Below are 12,071 nucleotides of genomic sequence, written 5' to 3'. Positions count from 1 at the left end.
TGATGGTTAGTTCAAATTACATTGAAAGTAGTCATTTTGACTTTCTGTTTTCTGTTCGTTCCTGAGTCCATTTGAAACATAACTGAATTGGTCAAGTTGGGGAATCTTGAAGGCTAAAGTAGAACAAGGGACTCTTAATTTCATAAGTAATCTAGTATATTTCTTGATAGCTCACTTTTTTCACTAACCTGGATTACCTGTTAGCACTATACTATATATCTTGAAAAGACTATGATTGATCATTATTATTATAGTAAATAGTGCTGCTTTGTGATAGTGTCTGTTTTCCTATCTTTATTTAACAAAATCTAATTTTTTTTTGTGCTATGGCAAAAGTAATTCTAAAGAGAAAGTAGAACACTTCAGCTTTAGGACAAATGATGATATTTAGCTGTCATTTTCATCGTAGATTAAAATACATCCCCTATACTTGTGAAAAAGAGTCTGTTAAAGGTACGTTGTGATGAGGGCAAGACGTTTAGAAAATGCCACACAGAACATGTACATCAGCTGTTTAAGCATAATAGTGAGCCTCAGCCCCCTGTCATAGCTTGGATCTTGAAATGATCACTGATTCTCAAAATCCACAGGGTCCTGTTTCTGAATATTTAGCCTAATGTACTGTACTACAGGGCATTTGGAGTGCTGTGAGCTAGTGCTTGCAAATTCAGATTCCAAATGAGAAGAGAATTCTAGGAGGAAAAGTAAGCTGTCATTTTATACAAGGTTTGAATAAAGATGCAAACCTGAAATATATAGTGAGGTGGAGTTTCAGAAAAAGGAAGCTGGTCTGGTGTCTCTAATGCTTAATTAGGAACTCATTTAGACAGATGAGCCATCAAATTAACAAAGTCAGAGTTTAAACTGAGTAATTGACTTTGGCCTTTCTAAGTTAGTCAGTTTTCGCTTACTGTTTGCACATGTAATACTCATTTTAAAAACATTAAAATTTGTACTCTAGGATACAGTTGGTGACAGTATCATTGAAATTCTAGGGTCACATATAAAATAGAGTTGAAACAGTTGGTGGTCAATTATAGTTATCATTTATATTTTTCTTCTGTGGTGGCAGTCCACATTTACTAAAGACTTAGTTTTCTTTCCTCTGAGTAAGTGTAGTAAGAATAGGAACCCCCTTCCCATCTTGCTTATTGTTGGTACCACTTATTTGTCACTTAGCATATCCATGCAGTTGACCAGTTAGATGCCAGTAGTTGAAATCACGCTAGGAACCTCAAATCCTTTTAACTGTGGATTATAATTATGGCGTAGAGGAAATTGAAGAAGGACAGTTTCACATAAGACTACATGTTTATAGAGCATTACAATGAAATACAAACCTTTTGGATTAAAGTCATGGAGTACATGACGTAGCTTTATGCCTTAATAACCTGTGTCCTAAGGTGATCTTTGGGATGGGGGAAGGGAGGAGAGGAGTTGTGTACTTGGGAGAACAGTCTGCCACATTGTTACCTGGTTGGTTTGCATAGTTTGTGTACACCTGTGGAATCCTATCCCACTTTTCACAAAACTCTTTTAGTGAACTTTTATAACTTAATAAAAAAAGAAATCCTCATAATAAATCTTACTCTGTTTAAATGTGTCTGGTTTTTCTATTTTGGTTGGAATAGGTATGTATATCTTTATAAGGTTGTAATCAAGATGGCAGTCAGTTTTATGTTTTGCTTTCTACTTAGTGTTCTAGGTGCTTTACACGCATTATCCCATTTAATCCTCAAGACAATTTTAAGAGAGGTACTGTTATTGCTCCTATTTTACAGAAGGTGATACTGAGTGTGGAGAATTTAAATAAAATCATAATAGTCAGGAAAAAGTAGAGTTGGAGATTCAAATCCAGGTCTGTGTGTTTTGGAAAAGTTTAAACTCTTAACCTACTAAACCATACTGACTCTTTTGTGATGAACTTTCAAGCCAGATTGTTAAGGAAAATATTGTCTAATTAGTAGAAATTCTAACTTTTCAGCATTTTCTGACTAATTTTTATATGAATAGAGCCCATATTCTTACTTTACTCTTGTAGGAACTGAAAGATGTGGGCCATCGTGATCAGATGGCTGCAGCCAGAGGAATCCTGCAGAAAAACGTTCCAATCCTCTATACTGCATCCCAGGCATGCCTACAGCACCCTGATGTCGCAGCCTATAAGGCCAACAGAGACCTGATATACAAGCAGCTGCAGCAGGCGGTCACAGGCATTTCCAATGCAGCCCAGGCCACTGCATCAGACGACGCCTCCCAGCACCAGGGTGGAGGAGGAGGAGAATTGGCATATGCTCTCAATAATTTTGATGTAAGTTATACTTGGGAGGAAACGTCAGGCTCCTGACCGTTCCTCAAAGTTAACGGATTTCTAGGGAAATGTGGTCAAGATTTCTGATGAAAGCTCAGTTTCTACTTTGATTTGTAGTCTTAGTTGAAAGAAATTTTATGAATCGTCAGTCTACTTGGTCTTGACTTGGCCTAAATCATTTATCTTTTATTTTCCCTCTCCTTTCTTTTCCCTTCCCTTCTTTTTTCTCTTTTAGTTGTAGTTAAACTTCTGAATTATCATTGTTTTTTAATTGGAGTATAGTTGATTTACAATGTTAGTTTCTGGTGTACAGCATAGTGATTCAGTTACACACACACACACACACACATGCACTTTTTTTCTTTTTCATTATAGGTTATTGCAAGCTAGCTATTGAATATAGTACCCTGTGCTATACAGTAGGACCTTTATTGTTTGTTTTATATATAGTAGTTTATACCTGCTAATCCCAAACTCCTAATTTACCCCTCCCCACCCCTTTCCCTTTTGGTAACCATAATTTTGTTGTATATGTCTGTGAATCTGTTTCTGTTTTGTAAATGAGTTTATTTGTGTCATTTTTTTTAAGATTCTACATATAAGTGATATCATATGAGACTTGTCTTTCTCTGTCTGACTAACTTCACTTATAACTTGTGAATTCTTTTATGCAGTTTGTGTTTCCTATGAGGTCACTCTTTATTGAGGAGATGAGTTTGGTTCATTTCAACCAAGATTTTAACCTCTTGGTAGGTACGAAGCTGTGGGAGATACAGAGGCAAAGTGCACTTAGGCTCTGCCCTCTGTGGGCTCACAGTCTAGTGGGAGACGCAGACATATCATAAGTAACTATAAAATAAATGCTGTTATCTTGGTCTTACTTGTCTGCCTAGATACACGTCTCTTCTCAATGACTAAATTGTAATAATAGAATTTAATCAAGTGCAAGCAAATTTGGAATTAAAATACTTTCTCAGCATAATGCCGTATAATTACGTTTTATAGATGATGCCTCAGATCTGTTCTGTGTATTTATTTTGTGTATGTACTACCCTATATATCAACTCTAATTTTCATTTTTTGATGATATGTTTTATGGTTTTAAATTCCTACCCACAAGGCCTCATGGCTTCCAGTAGATGGCAGCAGTTTAAGATTTTATTTTAAGGTTGTTTTTCTTTCTTTTTTTTTTTTTTAACATAACTGTTAGGTTCATTTTTAAAAGTAACATAAGGGAAAATTGCCTTCCAGGTGGACAGCATCCTTTGAGAAGTAGGAATGCTTTGAAGCATAGAATCAATATAATGGAATGCAATTTTTCCTTGTCTTTATTTTCTTTCCTTTGTCTTACCCCTTTACTTTCCTGAGTAACTGATCCTTGCTGATATGCATGGCTGATAAAAAACTTTTCATAAAGACAATGTTAAACCTAATGACCATGGTAGTAGAACTGAATTTTTACTCTGGAGCCTTAAACAGTAAGTGACTTGATAGCAAACTCTCAAGATGCATCTTACAATTTACTGGCACAGTTGTTTTTTTCCCTTTAAATTTGTCACTATTAGGTATTGGCCTCTTGCAAGGCAGTAAGGGTTACTGTTTGCCCTAAACTGAGTAATATCTATCAGAGGCTACTTCGCCTCTTAGGGCTGCAGTGAAACTTCAAATGATGGGGTTGGACTAAATGATTGCAGGCCTGTTGCTGTTCTCTGACGCTATTAAAATTCTGTGACCATTCATTTCTCATTCCTCTTGGACAGAAGGCATTGTGTATTCAGTTTTGCCCAGAGAAATCCTACAATAACTTAATCTGGTAAGAAAAATGATGAGCTAAAATGTAGGTTAATAATGAAGGTATTGTATGTTCAATTTTGAAACTGATGGTTCTTTGGAAGGGAAAGAAGAAATGTGTACTTATTGGAAAAGGGCAAGCTTTTTTTAAGAAAAAAAACCTTGGCCATTAAATTGAAATCAATAAGAACATAGTCTCTGTAAAGAAAAATTAAAGGCAAAATATTTGCACAGACATTTATTGATGTGAGGATAAATTGTATCAAGTGGAGAAGTTGGAGGGAGTCCATTAGCTGCCGTCCTGGAAGTGTTGATGTTTGACCTTGTGCCTACAGTTTGCTTATAACCTGACCTCACTCATCACTGGCAAAGCTAGATTTAAGTGGAGTCAGGGGAGTGAACGGGAGACAGAGGAAGGATTTATTCTTTTGGGGGCAGTTGTACCTCAGAGCTTTTGTTGGGCAGATTGCCGTCATCTCATGTAGAAAACCTGGAGGTCTTTGAACAAAGTCTCTAATTCAGATACGACAGGATAAATTTGAGACTGAATTGTTAATAAAATTTGATGAGATGTATAAGGTGAGGAAAATAGATTGAAATAGATTATAAATACATTCCGTTTTGAAACTTTGAGGACAGAATTTAATGTTTTTATTTTTTGGAGTGAAACAGTTCTCATGTCATGTAGCAGTTTTATACTCAACATAGAAAAGAGAAAAAAGCACTGACATTTATAATGTAATTTGTAACATTTGTAATTCTCATTTGGTAACTTAATTTATTGCTACTGTAGAGGCTGACCTTTATATGTTCAGATTAAGTAGTGTGAGCATGATTGTAATGTTTGTTTTTGTGGTATCATGCCTTATGTAGACCATGTTCAGCTAGATAGTATTGCTTCCACTGCCTTCGTTGAGAAGTGATCCACCATAGGGCAGCTTGTATAGGATGCCCCTCATCTGCCAAGAAGTGTATCTTTTTTACAGGCATTGGAATTTTTGTGTTAAATCTTGGCATTCCTAATCAACACTTTCCCCACTTCTTGCGTATTGGCGGAAACAGGGATTACACTAACATTCAACAATGCTTCCTTTGCAGAAACAAATCATTGTGGACCCCCTGAGCTTCAGTGAGGAACGCTTTAGGCCTTCCCTGGAGGAACGCCTGGAAAGCATCATTAGTGGGGCTGCCCTGATGGCTGACTCGTCCTGCACACGTGATGACCGGCGTGAGAGAATCGTTGCAGAGTGTAACGCTGTCCGCCAGGCCTTGCAGGACCTGCTCTCGGAGTACATGGGCAATGTGAGTTTTCCAAAACAGATACTCAGTCTGAGGTATTGTAACTATAAATAACAAATCTGTTCTTAGCTCCTTGATTCTTTTGGGTGGAGCACAGTTTTCCAAGGAATGGGTAAATGGCTTTCTGTCTGCTCCCTTTCTCTCCAACTTTTTAGTTTGAGAAATTTTAAACTTACAGAAACCCTACAATGAGCACCCATCTGCCCTTTATCTAGATTTACCAATTAACATGTAGCTGTATGTTCGTATTTGTGTGTATAAATATATACACATATACAACCTTTTTTCCTGTGAAACATTTGAAAGTAAGTTGCAGACATTGTGTTGCTTCACTGCTAAATATTTCAGAATGTGTCTCCTAAGGATTGTGACCTTCAATACTCCTAAAATTCCATGATCACATCTAGGTGGCCATCGAATTTTGGGCAAAAGGAAATGCTGGAAATATTCATAGTTGATGAAGTTTTTTAAATGAACCATGTACCGTGTCACTTATAAGAGTAGGTAATTGCCAAGTAGAGTATTAGCGAACTGAGTAGTGTTTTTGAATTTTTAAAGTTTATGTTTAAAAACCATGCTGTATGAAATTTGACACCTGACTTTTTCTTGCCATAGAAAAACCTGTAATTGTTGAGTTTCTTTATCTACTGTTAATTCTTCTTTTTTCCTTCCCTAATACTTCTTTTTCCATTCTAGTTATTAATGCTAGTTTAGGATTACTGTCATTTAGACCTTGTACCCAATAGTTTACTCTGTGAAAGGAAAGGAATAAATTTAAATAAAAATTATATAAAATGATTTTAAAGGGAAGAAGGTTGATGTAGAATAGTTCTCACTAGTGATTTTTGTCTGTTTAATAGTTTTCAGGAAAAGATCCTTGGTGCTTTCTTATTTGTTCCTTTGCCATACATTTTGTTTGTTCACTTATATTCCTGTATAAGTGAATGTATAATGGTGAGTCACGATGGAATTCATAGGCTGAAGCTAAATGTCTTCCTGTGTTTATCTTGTTTCTACCAGATTGTGAAATTAGTGAAGCATTTTTGAATTTTTTTAAGCCATTACCATGTTTTGATCGTATACAGTCTGCCTCAGAAAAATGAGATTAGAGGCTTAGTTAAATCAAATGGAAAAAGCGGTTGATAAGTCACAATGAAAATATAGGACACATTTAAAAGTCCATAAAAAGCGTGAAAATCAGAAAATATAAAAAATGGATAATTTGAAGACTGGCTCACAATGTTGGAGTCGTAAACAGGGAAACAGAGGACTCATGGTATGTATGTGGATCAGCTATCTACTATCATGTGCCATGCTGAAGTGGTACAAAAAGTGTCCAATGTATGATTGGGAAAACCACTTTAAAAACAGCCTTTTGGGGGAAGAATATGTGAGAAATCTGTTTTCATTGCTCCATACTAGAGCTTCCTTGCCAGTCGTAAAGGTATTCCTTGAGTCTTGGGGTTGGCCAGATCTTGGGCTAGTCATCACTGAGCATACGAGCAACCTATTTGCTCCCCAGAATGACAGACAAATGCTACTTTATGTTTTGTGCTATGGATGTAAGTAAATGTGGGAAACACTCATTTATACTGAAGAAATGGAGACTATAACTGCACTCATAGATAACATTTTATTATGTAAGTGAAAACTAAATCATTGATGTTTGGCTGGAATTTAAGGATCATAGGGGTTTTGGAAGAAATTATCTGGAGATTCAAAAATATATTTTAGAAGGTGATTTCTAAGCATATTCCTTCTAAAGATAAACATATTTAGTTTCCTTGTAGTGACTTACATAATAGTGAGCAGGCTAGGTCCTGTCAGAAAACAGTGTGGCTGGGGAGGGTATAGCTCAGTGGTAGAGTGCCTGCCTAACATGTACAAGGTTCTGGGTTCACCCCCAGTACATCCATTAAGTAAGTAAATAAACCTAAATAAACAAACAAAAAAGCAGTGGAGTTAGGATAAAGGGGGCAGATAATGCAGCACACTTGAAGAAAACTTAGAATGATGAAAGGGTTTACAAGAAGCAGAGTCAACTGATACATTTTTGCTTATTTCTGATGCGTTCAAGAACATTTAGAACCTCCAGTGACAGTCACAATTTAACTGGCAGTATCTGCCTGTCACTGCGTTCGTATTGAGTATGTGTCAGCTGCAAAGTAGTGTGCTGGGCACTGTGTAATCAGAGGAGGAATGGGGCACCAACCTCTTTCTACTGAAACATGCAGGGTTTCTGTAGGACATTTATTGGGAATGCCATCATAGATTCCACTAAGATACCATAGGGATTGTAAGGAGGATGAGAGTATTTCTACCTGGGAAATCCGGAAGGATTTATGAAGTATTTATTTTGATGATCTTTGCATTGAGCTCTACCTTGATTTAAAAAGAAAAAGAAGATTCATGTTGTTTTGATTATTTCTTTTGAAAAGTATTAGTCAAATGATGGTATGTGGAGAATTGGGACAATCAGAATTAATTAGAACTGGTTCACTATTTGGACCCTGGTAACAGAAGAAGGCTCACATGTTTTTACTTTTTCATTTCCTGGATTCTCTCAGTAATGTCATTATTTTTATAGATAAATACATCTTAAATCTTATCGTAATCTCAAGTCTTCCTTCTTCATCCTCTCTTGCCACTTACTAGATTACACTGGTTTTTCTTCTACGGCAGTGATTCTTAACTTTGGATGCACATTAGAAAACCTGAGGAACTTAAAAAAAATCTCGATGTCTAGGTTGTACCCAGATTAAGTCATAGTTACTGGATTGAGTTACTGGTGTCGGTATTTTTAAAAGTTCCCCAAGTGATTCCAACTTGCAGTTAAGGTGGAGAAACTGCTATGATGGTTTATTGCATTTGTCCTTTTTTGTCTCCACTGCCATTGCCTTACTTTATAGGCTCTACTCACTCTCTCCATTTTCAGTCTGTTCTGCCTGCTCAGGCCAATCTGAGCTCATGCTTCCAGTTAAGACATCATTCATTATGTTTTTGAAACTCCCTTCCTACTCTTTTAAAGGTAACTTGTTCTTCCTTCAAGGCCTACATTCCCCCGCCAATCTCTTTGCTGAAGGCCATTTCATACTGCACCATTCTACATTATTTCTTTGCTGCTTGAGTTTTGCACTCAATTGTTTACTTCCTTGAATTGTTGCTTAATTGTATCTCCTTTATCCATGTAATTTCTGCAGCTAAGTTTTAAGCTTTTGAAAGATGGGAACTACTTTTAAAATATTTTTTCACGGTCTAGTATAATACTAGAAGAGGTACTCTAAGTGCTTAATGAACTCATGCTGACGTAAGAGAATGAATAAAGTTAATAATTTTGGATATTCATGACACTAAGGATACATTAGTGAAAAAAACAAAGATCCTTGCCCTTTTTGACCTTACATTCTAGAGGGTTTGGGAAAGGAGGCCACGGGTGGTTTACTTCCTGTAGATCTTTCAATATACAGATAACATTTTTGGAAAAAATTAAATCAAGTACTTCTAAAATAAGCAGTGAGTGAAAGCGTTATCAGGGTGAGGGCTGGTCTCCTTTTTAAAGGCTCGAAGGGCCAGGAGGCCAGCAGCCTTAATGCTTAACCACTTGCATTGTGGTTTGAAGAGTTGGAGGTAGTATCGGTTCTATTGCTAACTATGATGCTCTGAGATACTAATGTTAAAAGTAATGCATTTGACCCTTACTTACTTAACATGGAAATACTGCAGATGCATGACAGTAGAGGGTTTTTGACCATTCGGTGGATCTTTTTAGTTTCACAAATGACTTCCAGGTTGCCTTGAGAGGGAATGTGGTTATTGTGGTTAAGTTTAATTTGTTCCTGTTCTATCAGCCTAAGGTTACTTTGTGAGGATTCTAGAGAAAAAAACAGCTTAGCTGGGTGTAGTAAACTTCAAGGTTTAAAGGTGAATGGATTGAAATTAAAATGAAATGTAATTGAATTTGAAAAAATTATTGCCACTTTGTGTAATTTTGTGGGGGGTTTTGCATTTTTTAAAATTGAAGTATAGTCAGTTTACAGTGTTGTGTCAGTTTCTGGTGTACAGCACAGTGCTTCTCTTGGATAGTTCTGACTGCTGGATAACCAACCAACTAAGATGAGTAGATAAGAGTTGAGCATCAGCTTCTTTGTTGAATATCCAGAATGGTACAGTCACATACATGGTAGATACTATAGCTTGTATTTTTTTTATAGCTAAAACTAGTTTTAGGGAGAAGAAAGTTGGTACAGCTTAAGACCTGGTGAAGGTGATGTTACTTAAGGTTAAGTTTTATCTTTGTTGTTGCCCAGAAACATTGGAAGCAGTGGTTGTAGGATCCTGTGAGAGAAATGCAGTAATTGGACATTTTTTTTGTATCAGACTGGGCCTGTCATTTGAGGGGTTTGATTATGTTAATATATCAGGTATAAAATTTTTATCTGATTTGGATAATAGATATGGAATGTATGAGTAGAATGCAGTTAATGTTAACTCTTGAAGATATATTGTTATTGCAGTGAAGGGAAGCACTTAATCTAGATGCTAATCTCTTCTCAGTTTTGCAAATGCTTTCCTGGAACCACTTTATCAGAGCCAAAGCTTCCTAGCCTAAGCTTCCTAGCCTTTGAGATACTCTTCGAAGAGCCTGTTACTGCATTACTTTATGGCTGTATTTTCTCATTTTCAAAATTGAAACAGGTTAATTTTTTCTGATTATAATAGCTCTGTGTTCATTATGTATCACCATTTTTGGTATATAGAATTCCAGCTTCATACTGTATATGTGTATAAGGACACACATATCTATTTTTTTCTTACTGTTCTTTTTTAACACAAAAATCAGGATTATCTGTACCATTACACAGCTTACCATATGTCAGCCATTGTGCTAAGAGACATCCATTATTACCTGTTTGACTCCCATAATAACCCTTATTCAATTGTTACTTGCTCAGAAATACATATGCCTACAGCTGAGATATGAACTCGGATCTCTCTGACCTAAAAATCTGGACTCCTACTACTTCTATCATTGTGCTTCTTTGTAAGTCAGCAGATATGATTTTACATCATCATCTTTAGAATCATGGAGTTTTTCACTGTATAGCTTTATACATGAAATTTATTAATGGCATTTATAAATGAAATTAAATATTTCACACTAAATAAGATAGACCTGGTCTGGTATAGCTGCTTGAAATGAGCTGAACAAGAAAGCTCCCAAGCTAGACTCTGTGGTGTTACCTGAAGATCAGTTGGCTCTGTGGTGTGCAGATAGAGGGCCTGAGTTCTGTTATACAGTATGCTATGATTTCTGTCTTTGTGTGAACCTTGGGTTTCCTGCAATAGACTCTTACTTCTATTGCTAGTCCATGGCTATCCTTGTCCACAAGCATAGCTGTACTTGCATATGATTTTATTGATTTGTTACTGTAAGCTTTTCTGTGAACTCTCTAGCATATTTGGGAGAATTTAGGTATAAATAGATGTTGCATTGAGTGCAGAATTTGAGCATGCTTCTCTTGATAGCAGCGTTTATTTAATTGAGAAACCTTATTTGTCAAAAATTGTTATTTTCTTGTGGTGTGAGGTGAGAAGTTTAGAAGAACTTAAGTCTGAGGAAGATGACTCATCTCAGTTATATTTTGTGTTGCTTAGTAAGAGGTTCGAGGTACAGGGAAGTTCTTTACCTTTTATATACAGAAAGATGCATATATTGGACAAAATGGCAGCAGTGGAGTGGTCTGAAATCTGGATGATGGAGCAGACCCAGAAGCCTGCAAAGTGTCAGGCTGCAGATGCGTAAGGTTTTTGCCTACATGAGTTTGCTGCTAGACTGTCCTTGGTGTTACTTTATGCTGTTTAGATATCAGGCAGGCGTGAAAAGATTTTGTATCTAAAAGATGTTTGTGGATTAAAAAATTACCCATAAATATATCAGAATATTAGTAATTGTCACTAGGTGGTGAGATAGTAGGGTTTATGTTTTCTTCTGTATTTTCCACCAGATTTTTGACAACGTTTCTTATGGTCATTATGACACAAAGTTTAAAGACAAACTTAGACCCTAAATTTTTCATGTCTTGAATTTATAGGTTTTGTTTATAATCATATACTGTGTTTATTTCCAAGGTACTATTAATATGGGGAAATTGAAGATTTTTCACCTTAATAAAGGGATTCATCTTTTTCAGGTAATGATTTATTCAAGACTAGTTTGACTGGGGTGAGTTGTATATGTGGGTTTTCAGTTTACTACAGTACTCACTTCTAGCAGGTCTTGGTCGGAATATAGCCAGTTATTTCTGTGATAACATTTGTATTATCCTTTTCTTGAACTATATATATACATATATGTATATATATATCTCAGTGATTTTTGACTGTGGAAGTGTAGAATTATAAAGTTCAGAATTTGGAAGTGACATTAGTTATCTAGTATAGTGGCTGACAAATTATAGTTCTCAGGAAGTCTCGTTTGCCATCTATTTTTGTGAATTTTATTGCAACACAGCCACGTCCATTTGTTTACTTACAATCTATGGCTGCTTTCCATTGCACTGGCATAGTTGGGTGGTTGTGACAGAGATGGAACGGCCCCCAAAACCTAAAATTCTTTCTGGCCCTTCACAGAAGTTTGCTGAACCCTAATCTGGTCCAGCCAACTAATTTT

General features: G+C 36.2%; 1 protein-coding gene across 4 annotated transcripts in view; it reads left to right on the top strand.

Moving 5' to 3' along the window:
- Positions 1-12,071, top strand: part of CTNNA1 (catenin alpha 1) — a 276,028-nt gene that overhangs the window by 174,672 nt on the left and 89,285 nt on the right. For all 4 annotated transcript variants that reach the window (XM_072956860.1, XM_072956852.1, XM_072956855.1 and 1 more), the window contains 2 exons: positions 2,042-2,311; positions 5,201-5,404. In XM_072956860.1, coding sequence (XP_072812961.1) covers positions 2,042-2,311; positions 5,201-5,404 — 474 coding nt within the window. The remainder of the gene's footprint in view (positions 1-2,041; positions 2,312-5,200; positions 5,405-12,071) is intronic.

This window comes from Vicugna pacos, chromosome 3 (genome assembly GCF_048564905.1).
Source record: "Vicugna pacos chromosome 3, VicPac4, whole genome shotgun sequence".
NCBI lineage: Eukaryota > Metazoa > Chordata > Mammalia > Artiodactyla > Camelidae > Vicugna > Vicugna pacos.
The sequence above is the reverse complement of the archived record's forward strand: the minus strand, read 5'-3'. Positions and strand labels throughout refer to the sequence as shown.